Source organism: Sinohyriopsis cumingii, chromosome 8, assembly GCF_028554795.1.
Source record: "Sinohyriopsis cumingii isolate HCF-2022 chromosome 8, ASM2855479v2, whole genome shotgun sequence".
Classification (NCBI taxonomy): domain Eukaryota; kingdom Metazoa; phylum Mollusca; class Bivalvia; order Unionida; family Unionidae; genus Sinohyriopsis; species Sinohyriopsis cumingii.
The window spans coordinates 18,661,141-18,685,143 of NC_142968.1; the positions used below are offsets into that span (position 1 = coordinate 18,661,141).

The 24,003-nt window shown below is 34.5% G+C and overlaps 1 protein-coding gene across 1 annotated transcript in view; it reads right to left on the reverse strand.

Moving 5' to 3' along the window:
• Positions 1-1,568: 1,568 nt before the first annotated feature.
• Positions 1,569-24,003, reverse strand: part of LOC149793071 (transforming growth factor-beta-induced protein ig-h3-like) — a 98,831-nt gene continuing 76,396 nt past the window's right edge. The window contains exons 9-13 of the mRNA XM_089966968.1: positions 21,024-21,162; positions 19,651-19,798; positions 16,105-16,390; positions 10,998-11,118; positions 1,569-10,313 (exon numbers count right to left, since the gene is read on the reverse strand). Of these exons, the coding sequence (XP_089823094.1) occupies positions 10,096-10,313; positions 10,998-11,118; positions 16,105-16,390; positions 19,651-19,798; positions 21,024-21,162 (912 nt within the window). The 3' untranslated portion in view covers positions 1,569-10,095. The remainder of the gene's footprint in view (positions 10,314-10,997; positions 11,119-16,104; positions 16,391-19,650; positions 19,799-21,023; positions 21,163-24,003) is intronic.

Genomic DNA, 24,003 nt, shown 5'->3' on the forward strand with positions numbered 1-24,003 from the left:
TGCATATTTTCAGTATGTGGTCATATTAGATGTTCTGAATAAAGTGTTTTTGTTAGCTACTGGACGGGAGGATATATTAGTGTTTGTCAGTCATGTTAGAGTTGATACCAGTGGGGCAGGTCTTGTTCACAATAATGGTTGCATCCAGAAATATGTAGTGTTGGAAATTTTAGTTGCAAACTTGATGAAATATGGGAAAATCGTTTGATTTATTCATCAATTCATATTGGGTTTTTCTTTGTGTTGTCATCTTACTTCAACGTCATTGATAGTACGTACCAAAGGGTATACCAATATTATATAGAAGACATAACTTAGTTTTGAGTTTCACAATGAAGTTTTTGCATTCGAAAATTGTATCTTTGACCCAACTGCAATCCTATTAATTTGAAGATAGATCTTTCCACTGAACCAGAATTGTAAAGCATCAAAATCAGTTCTGGAATGTGGAAGTGTAATGGAATTGGCTTCTTCAAATTTCTTGAGGTCTTATGTACTTAGTTTTTTTTTCTGTTGGGTGCCTATCAACCTAGGATAATTGTTATGCATGGATCTGTGCCTGTAAATATTAATTAGATACCAATTTTCTTAGCAATGATGAAAAACCTTTGCCGATGTGATTTTAATTAAACACTAGTAAATCAAATTTTCAGTTATTAAGTTTCCTGGTTTGTCAACCTTTGGCAGGAGGTAAAATCTTTCTGCTTTTATGTTTTCTTTGACTTGGCATTCCTTGGTCTTCTTGGATTTGGCATTCCTTGGTCTTCTTGAATTTGGCATTCCTTGGTCTTCTTGGATTTGGCATTCGTTGGTCTTCTTGGATTTGGCATTCCTTGGTCTGCATTCCTTGGTCTTCTTGGATTTGGATTTGGCATTCGTTGGTCTTCTTGGATTTGGCATTCCTTGGTCTGCATTCCTTGGTCTTCTTGGATTTGGCATTCATTGGTTTTCTGATCCATGTGCTCCTTCTCAAACAGTGATATTTTTAATAATTCGGGCAAAATAAAGGGTTGGATCTTGGTCTACCAAGAACTATACTGAATTTTCTAACTTAAATTCCGGAACATCCCATGATTATTTAAAGAAAACTAAAAATACTCTTCCATAACCAAACATTTTTTTTATACAAGTCATGTTACAGATGCACTTTTTTAGCACATCAAAGGGAATTCTTTGAAATATATTCTCACCAGTCACTGATGTATCACTATCAAGCTGCACCGTCATAAGATTATTTTTTTTAAAATTTCTTTTCATCCATTTCTTAGTTGTTTTTCCCCATAATTTCACTTTGTGTGCAAATTCATTACAGTTTATCTTATGTGATATAATAACATTCGTCAACATATATGTATTCAATGTCGTTTGTATTCAGATATTTCAAGACAACCAATTTTTTAAATGTAAACTTTTAATCTGACCTCTGATCACAAAGAAAAGTCCATGTACATGGGTTCTGCAAACAGACACACATTTGTAGAAAGAAATAAAGTCCATTAAAAGGAAACATCGAAAATATTATGTCAAATATTGCTTCTTTATTTCAGGATATCTAAACAAAAGGCATGTTATTTTTTATATATTTTTATTTTTTTTAAAAGACAAAATATAAAATCACAACTGTCATGTACATTACGAAAATTCTGAGACTACTAAGTGTAAAATTACAAAGCATGTAAATTGGCACCCTTAACATTAATATCTAAATTATATATATATATATATATAAAATGAACTAAAATCTTACAGGAAAATATCAACATTTTCCTTCCAGACTGGCCAAGCAGCAAATCAATTTTTGTTGATCAAGTATGATGGAAAATAAAACCTATCCTTAGCAAGTTGTTGTTGTTGTGTGGCCTAATGTCTTTTTCAGCACATGATAGACTATACATGGCATTCAGTATAACTGGTGGAGGAAGAACCCAGAAAACCCTGGGAAGAATCACAGACCAATGGAAAGCTACTGGCAAACTTTCTGACATAACCACAACTTGACCAAGCCAGAGAATATAACCCATGCAGTTTCCCTCATCAAAAACATTAAAGTAAATTGTATCTTTTCCATTTAAAATGACTAGAAGTATTGTGTTCTGATCCCAAAGGTACATATTGGGTCATGAATGTTGAACAGGTAGATAATTTAACATGCTAATTAAACAACTTGCAATTAGTGTATCACTGAAGGTACAATTAAGGTCTTCACAACATTAATAATGGGTAGGCCTGGTTACAATGAGCATATCCATGCAAGCACAATTAAGGTCCTTATGGCACAAATAATGACATGTTGGCCTAGTTACAATAGGAGTATCCATGCCAGTACAATTAAGGTTCTTGTGACTGCAATAGTGATTGGCCTAGTTACAATGAGTGTATTCATGCACGTATAATTAAGGCACTTAAGTTTCCTTACTAAAGGAATCATAATCGTTAATAAGGTAAATATGTATGATCAGATGAATCATAAAAAATGTTGCCACAATACGAATTAAGGTAAGTTTGAGTTGTTGTGTTCATTTTCTCAACCCTCCCCCTGCCCCAGGCTGGAAGGTCAAATGTTTTCATGAATAATATTGTATACAATATGTTTAAAAAACACAAAATCTGTACAATGACAATACACAGTAAAAAATGACATATTATTAAGTCCAAAATATGACAGTCAAAATTGTATGTATTACAACTCCTAACAATCTAATGGAATTGCAGCATCTCCATATGGTAAATGTGGATATTTATTTCAAATGAAAATGTATTTATAACAAAAATATACTATAACCTTTTCCCATGTTTATTTATAACGAAAATCAGTACAAAATTATTTAAAACAAAACAAAAATATAACATAACATATATACAAGGACCTTGCAGGTAAACTCACAGATTTGAGTCAATCATCACACTGTTAGATGTACAAGAAAGTAAGGATATTGCTGTTTATCAATTTACACCTTAGAAATAAGCATTAAAAAGTAAATACTGAATGTGAAAGCATTAAATATTTCAATGTGCCATATTTCTCAGACAAATTCATTTTGTAAAAGAAAATACTTGACTCTAGCACTCCTCAACTACCATCGCTAAGTAACCAAATGAAATGACACCCGACAGTGTTTGTGGAACTTAACCATTTGATTGTCCTTGGATATACTTCTGGAAGGAAAAGGCATAACTCTAAGTAGAGTGCAACTAAAACAATCAGATTTTAATCTGTGCAACAGTATCAATATAGACCATTCTCAGAATGTATTCATGTATTCATGTGACCCTGGATCAACAAATCCAAAACGAGGCTATGATAGACACAAGCTTCATTTTACCTCACAACAATGACTGCTACAGTTGATACCAGCAATGGAAAAAATCGTGACAATTATTGTTGTGTTCTGTTGTGCAATGGGAATGCTAGAATTCACATAGATTTAAGCTTCCACCATATTCCATCAGTGAAGAAGATGGAGCTTCTTAGAAAATTGATTGTTGCAATACGTCGTGATGAGGGGCCGAATTTTAAGGTAAGAAACTGGATGATTGTTGGTGTGTTTATATTTTCTTGCAACTGAATGATGCAAGAAAGAGAAATCCAAATGCAAAATAGATTCTGGTAGATAACAACATTTTGGAAGAGACACCTGTGATGAAATTCTCAACGAATGTAAAAGAAATATCTGGCAAACAGCTCAGATCGTTACTCGATGTACAGTAGGATGCCATATTTTGTTCTCAATCTGCCTATCTTAGCCTCATTTTCGCGATACATTAATATTCATGAGGATCTCATTAAGAATGGTCTATAGGCTGAGATAATGTTGCAAATTAGGCCTCAACATGGCACCACTTATTCAAACAGTAAGGTACTGACCCCTCCCTATCATAGATAACTAGGTTGTCTTACATTGTAGGACTACCTGATGTCTTGTGATTTATTTATACCTGATATCATAAGGAATTATTTATACCTGATATCATAAGGAATTATTTATACCTGATACTGTAAGAATTATTTATACATGATATCATGATGAATTATTTATACACGATATCATAATTATTTTATGCATGATATCATAAGAAATGATTTATACTTGATATTATAAGAATAATATGTACCTGATATCATAAGGAATGATTCATATGCAATGATTTATACTTGATATCATAAGGAATAATTTATACCCGATATCACAAGGAATAATTTATACCTGATATAATAAGGAATGATTTATACTTGATATCATAAGGAATAGTTTATACCTGATATCAAAAGGAATTAAATATACAGGATATGATAATGAACTATGTACATATGATATCATGAGAAATTATTCATACCTGATATCATGAGGAATTATTCATAGCTGATATCATAAGGAATTATTTATACCTGATATCATGAGGAATCATTTATACCGGATATCATGAGGAATTATTCATACCTGATATCATGAGGAATTATTCATACCTGATATCATGAGGAATTATTCATACCTGATATCACGAGGAATTATTTATGCCTGATGTTATGAGAAATAATTTTAACCATGACAACTTTGCAAGATGTGGACTAACTTGTACACCTGCTTGTACAGCAGGCTGTGATCACAGTCACTGCAGGATGCAGAATGATCACTTTGTAGCATACTGAATGATTTGCACACCTGAGAATTGACAATTAAGTTTGAGACAATTATATGTACATTAAAACCACATTTGGACAGAGAAAATTATACAATTTTATGCATTTGAGAGTAAATATAACAGTTAAAAAAGAATAAAACTATATAAATGATATATGAAAATGAGATGTACTTAACCACTGTCACTTTCTTTAATGTGCATGATAGTGATCCTTGAAAGATACAATGAATGAGTTCTATGTTGATTCCCAATTGTCCATGCAATCGATAAGCATTAAGTAGACAGCTAATATGGACAAAACAGCTGCTAACGCTGTCAACATGTACGTAGGATTTTACAACTGTCAAATGGAACTGACCTCGAGTCCATTAGTTTCAAAAAACATATATAAATTTTAACTATTACATTCAAAGCAAGTAGCATCATTCTGAGATGCTCTTCATTGGAACAAGACTTCAATTTCAGTTCATGATAATTCCAAACATACAATATTATTATTAGCCCTTGAGGATTCCCAGCACAAGACCCCAACAGCAGCCCCAGAGGATTCTCAGCACAAGACCCCAATAGCAGCCCCTGAGGATTCCCAGCACAAGACCCCAATAGCAGCCCCTGAGGATTCCCAGCACAAGACCCCAATAGCAGCCCCTGAGGATTCCCAGCACAAGACCCCAATAGCAGCCCCTGAGGATTCCCAGCACAAGACCCCAATAGCAGCCCCTGAGGATTTCCAGCACAAGGCCCAATAGCAGCCCCTGAGGATTCCCAGCACAAGACCCCAATAGCAGCCCCTGAGGATTTCCAGCACAAGGCCCAATTATCTCTCCCTAAAGATTTGTAACACAAACTCTTGCCATGCCGTTATCATAAACATCTACTGTTTCTCCAGGAGCTGAATTAATCATACCTTTAACTGTCTAAATTTAGGCATATCATTTTTGTAATGAAAGCATCAGTGAATCTACACCATGTAAAACATTTTGCAACTGAAACTGCACATTTTAAATGGATTGAAGCTTGCAGGTTATTGTAATTTGTTTCTAATTACCTTTCTTAATTTCCATCTGCAACAATACAATTTTCAAACAAGCGCAATTTGTCCAGATAGCCTCCATTTTTAAAATTCAATAATGAATGAAAAGAATGAGGTATTTGAGTACAATATATGTGAATATATTACTCAAACATTAACCCCACCCAAAAAAAAAGCAATGCTGATTTTTGCTCTCGATCCACAAATGTACATTTCAAAAGTAAAATCAATTGTTGATTTCTTTTCCAAGCACAAACTTACAATGTGGAAAGTTCAAAACCACTTTGACACAGTAATTTACAAAAAGTGTCTGCTGACAGAGTAATTAACAAAAAATGTGTCAGCTGACAGAGTATTTAGAAAAAAACTGTCTGAATTCACTCTTTTTTAGAAAATTAAAAGGTAATATACATGCAATATTGCAAATTAGTAGTTTCACTAGTGAATATATACAAATACACGAGAAGCAATCTTGATAATATTGTGTCATAAGTACACTGTACTTTTCCTATGAGAAGCCCATACACATGATAACAAAACCCAAATTTGTACAAAATTTGGGCAAACTTATACTTCATAAAGCTAGAATATGTCTCGCAAGAAGCCCAAGCCACATTTCAAAAGATTTTTAATTGACCCACCCCCACCCCCCTTCTCATCATTGAAGAAATGCATTATTTATGCCTGATAATGCCTGATTTTTAAATGCCTAGTAAATCACAGAAGAGATGGAATTCCTTTAACTGGGCTGCCTTATTGAGCACTTATCAAAATATGAATCAAATTTTGTTCAAACAAAGTAAATATAAAATTTCTTCCCTAACTGCCATCTGGTGCTGTGTAATGCCTTAGGCCCAAAGCACCTTTCGGATTGGTATGTTAATATAATATACAGTTGCAAATATTTAGATAATACCAAAAGATTAAAGACACACTGAACAAATATTGTAACACTGGCTCTAAAATGATATACATCAAGAAAATGTTCTCAAGTACTCACAGGAGCATATTACTACTGAACTAGGCTTTAAACTCCTAATATCAATTAGTAAAATGCAAGAAATCTCATATGGAAGACAAACTTGGGACTACAATGTTTTAACTAGTTGCACAGTTTTGCCTTGAAAAATGCTGACATATACAGCTATTTTGTACTTAATGATTTTCCATTCCAAAACTGACTTTTATTCAACTCTTATTATTACCTATTTTAAATTTGCATTTTTTTCTTCATAATTTAGATCTCTAAATTATTCTTTTTCAAAAGCCATAAGTTTGATTTATTGCTGAATAATTACATTCCTTTGTCAAGAAATTCTATCCCTTGCATCATTTATGCAACCTTGAAAATGTCACATGACCAGAAGCCAGTGATTTCAAGGCAAAAACATCTGCTGACAAAAGGACATCCCCCTAAATGTTCAATAGCCAGACAAGATGTTTTAATCTAAATGTATCACTATGTCAGCCTTTTTACTGACACTGTCAATTCTGGTTGCTAATGCAACCATAGCAAAGAATTGTGGAAATTAAATAATGGTGACATACTGGCTGGAAAAAATGTAGGCTTACATATCCAAAATAATTATATTATGAGGCATTCTAATTCATGAATGAAACTCCTGAAGCAAGGCAGGATAGTACTGCATTTAAAATTTCTTGAATAAACAATAAATGGGTTAGGATCTTTGTGACCACCATTTTTCTTTGATGACCCTACCTTTAGACATGTAGGGGCCCTTGCACCCCAACATTTTCACTTCTAAAAGGAATACTGGCCTCTGAAAACCCTGTCACAGAATTAGGCAGAGAAATAACTTGGTTTTGTCTTAAAACTATTCGACTATTTCTCGTTGTACATGCGTACAACGTTATCTAGGGTGAATGTGTTTTTCCAGGTAAGCGACTGTATTAACATGTACCTAGCCAGAGATTACTTGTGATCAGGTAACATGACTAACATGATATGCACGGGTATTCTACCCTGACTTGTACTCACTCTCCTATGGATTTAAGTAAGACCAATTTATAAAACCACACTGGTCGTTTTTGGATCACGTCAAGGAGTATACACTCTCCATTGTTCTCCAGCCATAGGGGTAATTGTTAAATTTACATTTTCATGTGATATGCGAAGCTTATTTGGTTTGTAATGTCTTGTTGCATAATAATGTATTTATTACAACGCAGATTTAAAGTATTGAATTACAAGTAACTGTTAGAGGTTGAAGTATTATCATATATCTAGAGATTATACAGAAACTATTATTATGACCAATTTGGTTTTATTGTAGCTGACTGTGTTTGAAGCTGATTCTGACTGTTATTGTAGCTGACTGTTATTGTAGCTGATTGTGACTGTCGCTGTGATTGTGTCTATGAAGTGTGATTGTTAATGTGACTGTGAATATGACTAGAGCGGTCTGAAGCTGTCCGAAGCCGTCTAAAGTTGCTTAGAGCTATCTGGAGTTTCCAGAACATTTAATGCTACGTGCTGTTGATACGTATGTATGAGACACGAAGCCATGCAGACAGAGGTGAGATGGCAGTGATCCGTAACGGTGAGTGCTTTAGACCATTTGGCCACTCAGGGCCCCAAAGACTGTAATGCAACTGCAGACAAAAGTAATCATAAACTGACAAAAATATTAATCAATAGCAAGAAATCACTGAATTATTTTACATTCCTCTCTGAACATACTAAATACATAGGAGCTGATATTGTACTCAAAATATGAATACATTCAATGACAAAAAGAGGAGTGGAATGACATCAGTTTGAGAAAAAGCAAAGTAATCTTTACGTTCCTTGCATATTTTGGTGAAATGACAGGTTTTGGGGTAAAAATTTTGCCTAGAGTAGGAGAAAAAAATAGAAAAAGATTGCAACTTTAGGAAGTTTTGCCACTGATATTTTTGTCATGTCATTTTGCATTGACCGATTTTTTGTGACATAACTTACAATGTTTATTAGCTTAATGTATAAAGAATCTGTTGTACAAAGCTTAAGAACCAGTCAAGAAATAATGACAGGACAAAAATCATAACATCAAAATTTAGTAGGATAAGGATTTTTATTGGTTAACCTCATTTCTATAGTTTTCTAAATGTTTTTTTTAAAATGATTTGGACATTTCATTACAGTAATAAATAATTTCAACCAAAAGTTTAACATTTCAAGCAAATTCAGAAAGAATGAATCTATGCACATTGACATCTTCTGCTGACATTTAAAAGCAAGATTTACTGATGTACCAATAATTATAAGAGAAACACAAGACATAAGAGTATGTGTGTTTCAAATTAATACATACAGGACACTGTTTACATTCAAGTTTTCCAAAAATTACAGATTTGTAATGCTCAATTGATATGAATTTGATAGAGTTCAACTATTAATTTCTTCATCTTAAATTTGCAGTCTTTTACTAAAAGTCATGCCATATGGTATTGTTGTGACTTCTGGAATCCGATCTCTCAGTGATGCAAAGATGCAGAAACAGAAAGTGACATGAAAATGAAGTAACCAACAACAACTATCCATCTAGTATTCAATTAAAGTCTTGCTGATTGAACAGACTATGATGAATATCCCCTCTGACTTGAAGTAAAGCACTACATTAACCCTTTACCTCATGCAAGCGCCTTTGGACACCTCTACTCCATTCGCATGGAAGCGCCTTTTGACATCTCCACTCCATTCGCATGGAAGCACCTTTTGACGTCTGCAGTAAACATCAGCCATTTTAAGCCGGTTTTCAATGTGCCAACTTTGGGGAAAACCCCTTATTAAATACTACATTCATTTCTGCGAATGACAATTATGTCAGATCACGTGGTCACTGTTTATGCTCTGGTCAATATCTGCTATTTAAAGTAACTGGTTCCTAATCTCCACTCTCCAAAATGGAGGTTGCAGAGTTCATTCAGTACTTAATGATTAGAATCACAACACTGAAAGATTCAATAACTTAGGTGAAGGCTCTGATACTGATGTAGGCAGCAATTAGTTTTTATAAATTATCAAATTCAGATGACTTAGTGATGTCGACACGGACAAAAAACTTGTAAATTTCGAGTATGAGAAATGGCAGCTATGGTTTGGTCACGTGGTCTCAATGACTTGATGCTGAACTAGTTCTCTCAAGATCTTAAAGCACATTAAAAATTCTTCCGTGAAAAATAATTAAACAGCTATGACAATCAGACTTTACTTTTTTCCATACATAATAGACGTATACTAAAAATGTAAAATTGTTAAAATTGCTGTTAAACGTAACATACACTACATTGCTTTAACAGGCAGGCCTATGTGTATGGAGTCAAATAGGTAACAGGTATTCTTTTCATAGCGTGCTGCACTGGGTAACTTTGTTCTCCAAGGTAAAGCGTTAAATGGGCTATACTGGGGACATCTAGAATTAAGGTTTAAACAGAGTGAAGGCCAGGCTAAACGCTGTCAGCAACAGATATGACCAGAAAGGGTATGGGAACAAGAGTCTTGCTGCATGGCTTAATTCCCTTGTCATATCATCAGGCTGGGACAAAATAGCACTCACGATATGTATTACCCCATTAGTGGCACCAAGATCTGGGGTTAAAACCTCTGCCTGACTTGATCCGTAAACAAGACGAACCACTGGAAGGAAAAAGAGTCTCAAAATGATTTCTTATAAAGGCAGATAACAAGTTTCATTACACACTCTTATATGGAAAAAAAGAAAGAAAAAAACACAAAGACATTATTAGCCCTTCAAATAAGTTTGACTATAGAATTATATTTTAAAAAAGGTCATCATTATAAATCGTGTCAGAACTTAACAAGATTATATATATATATATTAGTTTTAAAATATGCTGCCTAAATATAAAACAAGAACTTGAAATTTATTGAAATCCCCCATAAATATTGATTTAAGATAAGATAAAATTCAAAATAAAAACTAATCAAACCTTGGAGGAAAAATAACTAAAAAGTGCAATCTGAATCTGGTTCAGGTTTTCTCACTAACACACCTAATACCAAAACTGATTCAACTCATTAAGTCTTCAAATAGTTTTTAGTACAGAAACAATGTCATTACCTTATTAGGGATCACAGGACATACAGATGGAACAGTCACCCCCCACCTCATATAATATGGCCAGAGTTGCATCCCAATTTTAAACCACTTGTATGAAATTCAATTATAATTGGTATGGTAGCTAATTTTGGGATTGCTGAGTCCGCATGGACCTATTTATTTATAGCAATCATGTACGACAAACTTCCTGAAATCCTTATTGGAGGCTGAAGAGATTGAAGGAGTTGGGAGAAACCTACCAGTGTCGGATTCCTTGACAATGTTGACAATGTCACCATTATGTGCACGATATGAGCGCCTTTCTCCGGCCTGCATCATGTCCAGGAAAATCAGGCCTGGGAATAACATCCGTCGCAACACCTGCAAATTTTATTTATAATATATTAACAAGCACTTCAAAGATACAATTCGTGAAAATGATTCAGATATATGCAAGAAAACAAATTAAAATGGAAACCGCCGATGACGTTTTAAAGTCAGTATAGCAATGGTCAGAGATTAAAGATCTCTATGATGGAACAATCATATTATTTATGCTATTCATTAGCTGTGTTGACAACTTATGAAGAAAGCAAATAAAATGCATGCAAGGAGCTAAGGCAGCAATAACCATAACTAAGGACTGTTCCATTAAAACATATATGGGACTCAGGGAAGGCATTTTTAAAGTAGGGTACTCACCCATAGATGCAATTTAGAAATATCTTATCATTTTAATACAAACTCTGTGAAATCAAAGTACCCTGGCATATATGTTTTAAAAACTACCTTCCCTGGGTATCATGTATGTTGAAATGGAACAGCTCTTATTATATATCACAGGATTACCTATGTAAAAGGACTGCATAGGATAAACCAGGATTTATTTATCTACCTGACAGCAAGACTTTGCAAGTGATACATTCATTGGACAGCAAGGCTTTGCAAGTGATACATTCATCTACCTGACAGCAAAGCTTTGCAATGGATACATTCATCTACTTACAGCAAAGCTTTGCAATTGATACATTCATCTACCTGACAGCAAAGCTTTGCAATTGATACATTCATCTACCTGACAGCAAAAGCTGTGCAAGTGATACATTCATACTATGCTGGTCAGACTTTTACATGTGTTTATCTCTTCCTTCCTTTCTGTCTCATCAGGTCAGTTTAAAAAAATTAAAGGACCAAGCAAACAGTTTTGGAAACCCCATTCTGAATAAGACATCCACAGTTTCTAAGTTCGTTTCATCTCATCAGCAGGGAATGATACATTTTTCCATGGCAGAGACATCTTTTCTTCGGCTGCTACAGGACCCACTGAAACTTCAGCTCATCAGGCTCTGGGTTTACAAATCATAAGGAAATTGCTCTCATGTTAAAGTGTTTCAAAACAATCTGAGAGATGCAAGACGAAAACAATACAGGCTGTATTGGCTGCACTTTTGTTCTACAAAAGAAATTAATCAATTTCATGCACCTTTACATAGTTTACATAGTCAAACCTGTCAAGAGAGGCTAGCCATGGGAAAAGGATAACTTGCTTTTGTACACCAATGACCCTGAATACATGTTCACCTTTCAAAATTGGGTTGTGAACAAAACCCATGCACCTAATATCATTACTGTTATTGGTATTGTTATTATCATTATTATTAAATCAAGTTTGTTCTATGTGGAATATTCTACAAACTCATGAACTACGTGTATGTATGTGTGTGTGTGTGTGTGTATATATATATATATATATATATATATATATATATATATATATATATATATATGTATAGTATATATATATAGTCTCCTAAAAGTATGTTCCTTATACAATTATTGTATCCTGATTGCTTGTCCATGGTTTAAATTAAATCATCACTGACTTCAAATAATCAATAATCTTAGATTGTCTTGTGCACCATAACAAAACAATAATTTAATTACTGGTTGACAGCTTCAATATGGCTGTAAAACAGAGGACTCTTTCATCAGCCAGCTTGTGTAACTTAGGCTTGGAGACACCTGTTCACACTTCAAATACAACATCTGGATAAGAAAAGTTGCTCAACTCGCCAAGATCAAAAGACAATTGGCTAATTTGAGAGGCCTGTGATGAACAGGGAATCAAAAGAAGCAATATCTATTTTTTTCTGGCCATGAACCAATACTTCACCTGCCTTTACAGAAAAGCTTTAATACAGAATGGCTCCTGACATTAGCTAATAAAAAGGGACATAACTCGTATCACTTCTCAAAGATAAACTTATTTCATCCGAGACAGCTTTAATTCCTAGGAAAATAGATTAATCAAACAATACCTCACACAAAGACTCAAAAGGTGATGTCCTTTTCTGTTACAATAGCACAACTACTGTAATGTTTCAATCCTCAACCGTAATGACAAAAACTGCCTCACTTTCAGATTAAACATATTAACACCTTTGAGTTATACTGACAATGTGACTGGAGAATTTCAAGTACAAGTGAGATAAAAATGTGCACTGAATCACATGATATTACTTTAACAAAATGATGCCTTCCTCAAGAAAGCTAAGCTGTCACTACAGACACTGCTAACAGCATGAAGAAGCCAATGTTTGGTAAGGAAACACCTGGACACTGACTTAAGAAAGCAGGTGACTGTTACTGCACAAAATATTTATATAGGAAATTTGCTAGAAGGAAATAAGAATGGCTCTTGTGACCAGGTGACTGCTATGTAAAGGTGACTGTTAGGACAAGTTTGAATTTGCTTTAGATTTTTTATATGATTTGTATGCAAAGTGCTCAAGTTACAGTGCTTTGCACTGAGCTCATTCAGATTTGTCAGCTATTACATTCCCAGCAAACAACAGCACCATACGTAAACATGCCTTAGTCAAAAAGTTTTTAAAAGGGGTTTTCTATAAGAAACCAGCCGTAGCATGATATGTTATATCGGATGTTTCATTATTGTTAAATTTCTTTAAATACTCGTCATCTACTTGAAAGTAGGCATGCTGTTAGTCTTCCATTTCATAAATGTTTGGTATATTAGATTTAGTGAGGGCTGATCCATTTAAACATACATGGTACCCAGAGAAGACAGAAATTTAAAATATATTCCTGAGCACTCAGATTAGTCAAAGAGTTAATAAGAAGCTGATAAAAAGTTCTAAACTGCAGCAATAGGTGACTACTCCATGTTGGAAATACATTCCCTGGGTCCCAAGGATGATTTAGTGGAACAGCCTGACAGTAGTTTAGTTATAACATAGTTTAGCTTGATATACAATCTCACCTGGTGAAAAATTTGCCTCACATATTCATGCCTGCTTATTGGAACATAGATCCTTGCATAAGAACCTGGTGTGTACTTCATCTCTGCAGGGGTAGCATCAGCAAAATTACTTGTTAGTTATCAGCTGCCTCATAAAGCTCTCACAAAATGAATAAAAATGTGCTAATAAAAATTGGCTGGTACTGACAATTACATATTTCACCCCTACAACACCACAGCAGCTTCTAGCAAAGCAGCTGCATGTACAATAACCAGAAGAACTGTTGTCTGCATTATTGGCAGGAGTAAGGACTAAGCAATGTGTACTTTTCATAACAAGTCAATCATTATGGAATCTCTTTCTAATTTGCTGTGTTGGCTACATTTCAGGATCAGTGACACTGGAGATGATAATATTTCAATTTTCAATCATTTCTTTTAGAGCATTCGATTTCCTTTTATGTATTTCAGGTGGCTGTATACTTTCAGGACTTTTTCTCTATTCCATGATAGTTGTCCTTTTATGATTAAATGATCCTAGTGTCTTCAATGTATATCGGGGCCCCGAGTGGCCGTGTGGTCTTAAGTGCTCACCGTTACGGATCACTACCATCTCACCTCTGTCTGCATTGGTTCGAGTCTCTGGTTCGGCCTACATGGGTATGCGAGAAAGCTTGCCAGCAGCTTCTCATGGGTCAGTGGTTCTTTCTGGGGTTTTCCCAGGTTCTTCCTCCACCATTAATAATGGCTGCCATGTATAGTCTATCTTGTGCTGAAAAATGGCATTAAACCCCACAACAACAACAACAATATATATCAAAGTTTCCAATAACTTTTGCTTTTGTCTCCTTGTCCTTGCTAATTTATATACATGATGCACCAACTCCAAAACTTCCCAGAATCCTGAAGGGGTACTAAAGGGACAATGAAATTTAGAAATTAAACGAGACTTACCTGAGAGTTGAAGTTTGATGATAATTCCATTATACCTTCGATACCTTAGGGATTGTGGGCCCTCTCTTGACTTATAAACCACACTTTCTCTTTTGTATCCCTGTTTTAGCTGTTCTAAAAGACTGACTAACACATCATATGTCGTCTCCAGTAATCCCTCAGGTACAAAGAATTATCATCAAACTTACAGGTAAGTCTCGTTAATTTGTAAATTAATATTGGTTAATAAATAACAAGCTTTCCCCCAAATACAAGTTTCAAAACATGTGAAAATTATTGATTCTTTGAAGAAAATTGATAAAAGGCATTTTGTATTATCAATGAGTGTAAAAGATTAGAAAAAGTTGAGAAATAATGGGTTTACAAATTAGACTGATTCTGTTTCTGATACACCTGAGAAAACAGATACAGGAAGATGAAGAGTAACATAGCAAGGCTTAAATATTTCATCCCAGTGTCAAATGATTTCAATACGTAATACACAAATCAGATTCATTTAGTTGCCAAGTGTGCTTTATCAACAGACAATGCAAAGCAACATTATATACAGGAAAATGATGTTTACAATGATTGACAGATAGACAGGCAGACAGAAATACATAGACAATTACTGACTTTAACTGACAGGCATACAGAGATACATTACCAATTACTGATTTTAACTGTCAGGCAGAAAGAAATACGTAGACAATTACTGATGTTAACTGATAGGCAGACAGAGATACACTTACAATTACTGATGTTAACTGTCAGGCAGAAAGAAATACATAGACAATTACTGATGTTAACTGATAGGCAGACAGAGATACACTTACAATTACTGATGTTAACTGTCAGGCAGAAAGAAATACGTAGACAATTACTGACTTTAACCAACAGGCATACAGAGTTACACTGCCAATTACTGATGTTAACTGTCAGGCAGAAAGAAATATGTAGACAATTACTGATGTTAACTGATAGGCAGAGAGAGATACAATTACAATTACTGATGTTAACTGACAGGCAGACAGATACACTGACAATTACTGAAGGTAACTGACAGACAGAAAGAAATACATAGATATAGACAATTACTGATGTTAACTGACAGGCAGACAGTGATACATAGAAAACCTGCTGATGTAAGAGGATGACGATATTGAAAAACTTACAAATCTGAATCGTTCAGGATCTTGCATAAGTCGAAATCCATTTGTCGTCATCTGGAACAGATCTATTGCTGTCCCATTTGGTACAAAGAAACTGAACTGACATACACTGGTTATGCTCCCACACTGTCCCATGCTGTTAGCTGTGGGCATACCGTTGTTATTCAGAAGCTGGTTTTGATAGTAAGAGGCATCAATGTTTCCTCGAGGCGGAAGTCGTGTAGCATCATAGCGGGGGTCCTTAAGAAAATCTGCAAGACCTGCACTCTCTATAAACAAGTAAGTCCGTCTAAAATAGAGAACAAGGAAAAAAAGATCCTGTAAACATAAACTCAAAAATTCTAGTTAAAATGTCAATGGCACTTGTTTTATTCCAATAAAACTCAAAGCAGTGAATTTCTCTCTTTAAATCCCCTGACCAACTGATTCCACCAACTTCAGTCCTAGCTAAAGTGAAGATGCAAATCCAAATGTAGACTAAATTCTAGGACTTTAGAAACATATCTGCATTTAGACAAAACTTAAGGACTTTTGATCCAAATCCAAGTTTAGACCAAAATTCATGGACTTTAGATACAAAATCCAAATTTAGACCACAATTCATGGACTTTAGATACAAATCTGAATTTAGAACAAAATTCAAGGACTTTAGGTATAAATCTAAATATAGACCAAAATTCAAGTGTAAATAGATCCAAATCCAAATTTAGTACAAAATTCATGGACTTCAGATCCTTTCCAAATTTAGTACAAAATTCAAAGACTTTATTCTGCACATGTAGATAACAGCCATCCATTGAATATCAAAGAATTTGGGGTATATTTCTAAAGAAATAAAAGGGGGCCTCCAATCCACATGTATTCTAATGAATAGACACTTTTCTAAAGAATACACAAATATTTTAATGAACACATGAATTCTAATAACACATATTCCAATGAATAGATACATATTCTAATCAATACACAAATATTCGCATGAATACATATGTATTAAGTATTCTAATTAAAAAAACGCATTCTAATGAATAAATATACATTCTATTGAACACACACATTCTAGTGAATGCATATATATTATAATTATTGTATATATATTTTGATGAATACACACATATTCTAATGAATACACACATATTCTAATGAACAGACATATATTCTAATGAATACACACATATTCTAATGAATACACACATATTCTAATGAATACACATATGTTCTAATGAATACACACATATTCTAATGAATACACATATATTCTAATGAATACACATATTCTAATGAATACACATCTATTCTAATGAATACACAAATCACATATATTCTAATGAATACATACATATTTTAATGAATGCACATATTCTAATGAATACACATACATTCTAAATAATACATATATATTCTAATGAATACACATATATTCTAATGAATACATATAATAATTATATTCTAATGAATACACATATATTCTAATGAATACACATACATTCTAAATAATACACATATATTCTAATGAATACATATAATAATTATATTCTAATGAATACACATATATTCTAATGAATACACATATATTCTAATGAATACACATATGTTCTAATGAATATATAAGCACTGACAGGCAGGATAGCATACTGTGACCTTGCTGGTCTGGAAAATTAGGATTCAGATTTTACACACCTTCAATGCTACAAGGGGTATGACTGACACTAGCCATAGCAAAAATAGCAATATCCAGATGGAGTACTACTGACTCTAACCATGATGAAAAAAGCAATATCCAGAAAGGGTATGACTGACTCTATCCATAGCAAAATTAGCAATATCCAGATGGGGTACTACTGACACTAGCCATAGCAAAAATAGCAATATCCAGATGGGGTACTACTGACTCCAGCCATGATAAAAAAAGTAATATCCAGAAAGAGTATGACTGACTCTAGCCATAGCGAAAAAAGCAATATTCAGAAGGGGTATGACTGACACTAGCCATAGCAAAAACAGCAATATCCAGATGGGGTATGACTGGCACTAGCTATAGCAAAAATAGCAATATCCAGATGGGTTACTAGTGACTCTAGCCATGATGAAAAAAGCAATATCCAGAAAGAGTATGACTGACTCTAGCCAGAGCAAATAAAGCAATATTCACAAGGGGTATGACTGTCTCTAGCCATAGCGAAGGGAGCAATATCCAGAAAAGGTATGACTAACTCTAGCCATAGCAAATAAGGCTATATCAAGAAGGGGTATGACTGACTCTAGCCTTAGCAAATAAGGCAATATCCAGATGGAGTATGACTGACTCTAGCCATAGCAAATAAAGCAATATCCAGATGGGGTATGACTGACTCTAGCCATAGCAAATAAAGCAATATCCAGATGGGGTATGACTGACTCTAGCCATAGCAAATAAGGCAATATCCAGAAGGAGTATGACTGACACTAGCCATAGCAAATTAGGCAATATCCAGAAAGGGTATGACTGACTCTAGCCATAGCAAATATGGCGATATCCAGATGAAGATAAAAATTCAGAACTAATTTATTTGATACTACTCATACTTATTTTGTCAGAATTAATATATATATATATATAGAGAGAGAGTTATACTTTTGGAATGATGGTGTAATACATACAATAGTAACCACACAAGGTATATAATGCACAGCTTAAAGTCATTAAATGTAGTGACCTACTTTTGATGTGAGCATGTAGTACTGAATGAAGAGATCCATAAATGAAACCACATGCCTGTATATCAAAGATGTAGGACACACTGACCAAATGCCCAAGGTAACATAATGAAAGCATAAAATGTAAGTCATGGTGACATACTTTTGACAGGTCAGTTTAATTGTCTCAATGCTAGATCTATACACTTAACCACAAGACCTTATAAGTGGTAGTACCTGAAAAATTAACCTAAAGTATAAACTGAACAAAGGTACGATTACAACATGAAAAGACATATGCACAGATGAGAAAACAGATAAAGTTAATAATAAATATTATATGCCCATTCCACATTTGTTGAGGATCATACAGCAATGGTATGTGTCTTTTGAAGCAAATCAAAAAGTTGTTCTCAGGTTAACAAGAAAAAGATTTAAAACTTTGACCTGATACAGCCTGAGTAAACCAAACAAACCAACTCCTTAACCAAACAAACCAAAGCCTTAACCAAACAAACCAAAGACTTAACCAAATAAACCAAAGCCTTAACCAAACAAACCAAAGCCTTAACCAAACACAAATCAAAGCCTTAACCAAACAAACCAAAGCCTTAACCAAACAAACCAAAGCCTTAACCAAAAACAAACCAAAGCCATAACCAAACAAACCAAAGCCTTAACCAAACAAACCAAAGCCTTAACCAAAAACAAACCAATGTCTTAACCAAAAACAAACCAAAGCCTTAACCAAAAAGTGACCATAAGCTAATTCATAGGGGCAAGATTAGTTCTTTGAGAAGGGGAGTATATGATGATGTTACATTCATAGTGGAGAAAAGACCTTAACAACAGGCTAGTCTAATAAATACTCACAGAAGCCAGTCATCATAATAGATGAGATTGGCTATGTCTTTATTTGGTACACCCAGTACAGCATCAATGTAATGAAGATAGCCATTGGTTACCTTGACATCGGGGCGCACAATCTTTGCCTTTACATAGCCACCCTGCACCCATGTTTCTGAAAATAGAAAAGCAATGCAATCAAGAAGCTGTAAGCAGATATCAGGATTGAATCAAATTTCCCAAAGATGACACTAACAATTACCATATCAGGAATGAATGAAATTCCCTCTCTCCCAAAGACAGCACTTACAATTACTATATCTGGACTGAATCAAATGACCCCTTCCCATAAGACAGCACTTTAAAACAATTACTATGAAAGGATTTAATCAAATTCCCCCTCCCCAAAGATAGCACTCACAACTGCCATATCAGGACTGAATCAAATTCTCCTCCCCAAAAGGCAGCACTCACATTTACTATATCAGGACTTAATTAAATTCCCCCTTCCTCAAAGACAGCACTTACAATTACCATATCAAGACTGAATCATATGCCCCCTCCCCCAAAGACAGCACTTACAATTACCATTGCAAGCATAAGACAAAGTCACCAGTTTATCAGAATTTTCTTTGCTACTAAGGTAATTCAAAATGTATCTTTTTTCTAGCATTAATTCAATTTGCAAAAACCATTTAACTTCTTTCAGTCTCAGTAACCTTGACCATTTGCCCCACAATTGCTATATTTCTTCCTTACACCAAGTGCAAGCTATCCATCAAATTTGGTCTATGTGTCTGATGTAGAAGTTACTATTGTGTGGTAACCATTTTCTCTCTCAAGTCCCAGTGAACATGATATTTGATCTTTTCACCCTGAAATCAATAGGCTTCTGTCCTATCCTAAGTGCAAACTATACACAAAGTCTGATTCAGGCATGTTGTTGTTGTTGTAGGGTTTAACGCCATTTTTCAGCACAAGATAGACTATACATGACAGCCAGTATTAATGGTGGAGGAAGAACCCGGGAAAACCCCGGAAAGAACCACTGACCCACGAGAAGCTACTGGCAAGCTTTCTCACATACCCACATTTGCTGAATCCGAGACTTGAACCCACGCAGACAGAGGTGAGATGGCAGTGATCCGACTTGGAGAGCACTTTAGACCACTCAGCCACTCAGGGCCCCCCTGATTCAGGTATGTGATGGTGAGCTTATGTAATTATTTATGGTTCAGAAATCCATTTTATTTCTTTCAGTGATATTGACCTTTGACCTTGAAATCAATTGGGTTCTTCCTTATCCCAAATGCAAGTCTTCCACATAGTCTGTAAACAGATCATCCCATACATTCTTCTGGTCTTTGGAAAAAAGAAAGGGTAATATCATACTCTTTTACCATTTCTTTCATTGTAGATAGATATAAGGTTCTGGTTATAGCGTGAGCGGCGGTACTGCCTACTTCTGTAGTCCCCATAAATTGGCAGATTGGAAACAACAAAAGTCTCACCACGCTGTAGCATGTGCAGATTGACAATCTGAAATGTAACAAGAATACATACATACATATATATATATATATATACATATATATATATATATATATATATATATATATATATATATATATATATATATATATATATATATAATCAAAAGTAAATTATAAACCCTTTACATGATTCTAGATCAATCTTTTTAATGAAATTATTTCTCTTGTATTTATTTATATTTGTTCCATTTTTTTCTTTTAACCTTTCCATGCATGTATTATGTTTCTGTTTTCTTCTTTTTTCTTTAGACCTCTTAAATATTCGTGACACTTTTCCACCCTATGGCATTATGTAAATATTTACTGTTAAATGTGTGGTACCCTTTGTGTGTAGGCCACTCCGGTGGCCTAATGGTTAGAGCATCCACCTCGGATGCAGGAGGTCGGGTGTTCAAACCCTGGCCGAATCATGCTAAAGACTTTTAAAAATGGTACTAACAGTTGCCTCGCTAGGCGCTCAACATTAAGAGGTTAGTTTAGAACTGGTCGGCCTGGTGTCAAGATAATGTGACTGGGTGGAACATCATGCTACTTGTCTGTGGCATGATATTTCAGTGCTAGATATCACTATAAACTGCCACAATGCAGACATGGAAGTGATATGACTGAAATTTTTTTACAGCTACTTAAAAAATCCAAAATCTCATACACACACCCTTTGTGTGTATATTCCCTAGTAGAACTACCCTATTAATGTTACAACATATTGAAAATCAGTTTTTACTGAGTGTCATTTTCCAACTTTGTATATATTTTTATAAAATGATTATAAAGCTGAACAACTGTGCTAGGAAAATAACAAAGTTTCTGTGTGTTTGAACTTAAATTAAGCAAAGATTCCACATATGCATGCACGCACACATATTTAGGCACAGAGAAAAGCAAGAATCTCTCAGGGACTGACATGTGATATTATTATAGTCAAAAATAAAATGCATTGGTTATGTATGCACACCATAAAAATGTTTATTCTGATTTAAACATCTGCTTTTTTAAATGAAAAAAATTATTCAACAATCTCTGTACACAATTGGTAGTTTCCGCGTGCCAAAAATGGATTTGACATACATTTATCCCTTCTGTTCAACCTAGCCATTCAAGTGTCTATGTGATAGATCTTACGATCCTGCTTTGTACAGCAAATATGGTGCACTCTGTTGCATATGGATGTAACCAGAATTGTGATGATGGGACAATAGGGTTCTTTCTTTTCCCAAAAGACCATATTTGCTGTACAAAGCACGATCGTAAGATATGTCACATAGACACTTGAATGGCTAGGTTGAACAGAAGGGATAAATGTGGGGGCCCTTTTACCAGAAGAAGAAAAAAAGTGGATTAAAGCTGTGGGATCGAATAGGGTGAGGAAAGGGGAAGTTGAACCGTTTATGCTGGATTTTAGTCAATTTGGCCCAAAGACAATTCAGCCCAAATTGGGCCAAAATTAAGACAATTCGTCCCAACTTAACAATAGTCTGAACAAGCTCTTTTTCTTCAAACAACAAGTAGATACTTTGTTAGATATATATATATATATATATATATATGTAGGACAAAATGGGGCCCCTAGTGGCCGAGTGGTCTAAAGCGCTCTCCATTATGGATCACTGCCATCTCACCTCTGTCTGCGTAGGTTCGAGTCTCGGATTCGGCCAATGTGGGTATGTGAGAAAGATTGCCAGTAGCTTCTCAAGGGTCGGTGGTTCTTTCCGGGGTTTTCCCGGGTTCTTCCTCCACCATTAATACTGGCCGCCATGTATAGCCTATCGTGTGCTAAAAAATGGCGTTAAACCCTACAACAACACAAAAAAAAGTAGGACAAAATGTTTTTTGCAATTTTTATAGGTTGTAAAATAGAAGAGGTTTTAGGAAAAAAATTGAACAAATTTAAACAAACTAAACATCTTGATATTCTTTAAAAGAAAATAATCATACTTTGTAACATTCAAACTGACATATACTTTGTAACATTCAAACTGACATATACTTTGTAACATTCAAACTGACATATACTTTGTAACTTTCAAACTGACATATCTTGCTCATTCTAATTAAAATATTTATACACATTTATTTTTTATGCTAAAAAAATATATGCATCTTTTCAACAACATTCTCAATTTAAGTCTTCCGGTCAAATTATCAATATTGAATTATAAAACAATCATACTTAACAGATATTATTCCACATTTTTCTAAGAGTAGCATACATGAGATATATATTTAATTTCAGGCTTCAGGCTGTAACACTGCTGCATATAATACACTCGATTACACATGAGAGAGAACGAGAGAGAGACAGACAGAGACAGAGCGAGAGAGAATAATGCTGAGCATTTTGTCAGTGTTCAGTTGCTGCAATATGAAGCTCTTATGAGTTAGTTTTATGGTTTTTATTTTTCAAGTTGTCTTTGTGTGTGTGCGCGTGAACTGAAAGCATGTCATTGCTAGTCAATATCGTCAATCATAATTGCTCCATTATTCCATACAAATAAGAAAGGAAGTAATTAAGTGTTGAATGTGTCCCCCCCAACACACAAGGTACAATAAAATAGATAAACAAACACTTATTTGAAAATAAAATGAAAGAAACTAACCATGCATTATCATTTATTCCTTCTTTTTTAACATGCAAAATTTATTAATGAAAAAAATATATCCACGAACTCCATATATGTAGCGGATGCTGGCTGGCGTATGCATCCATACGGTAGCATCGCTTATGCCAGATAATAAAATTGCAAAAGAGATGAGAATATCACCCAATTCCTTGAAGCCACCTGCCATTCACGCATATTAAGGTATAAGGTACAAAATGACCAGGGCT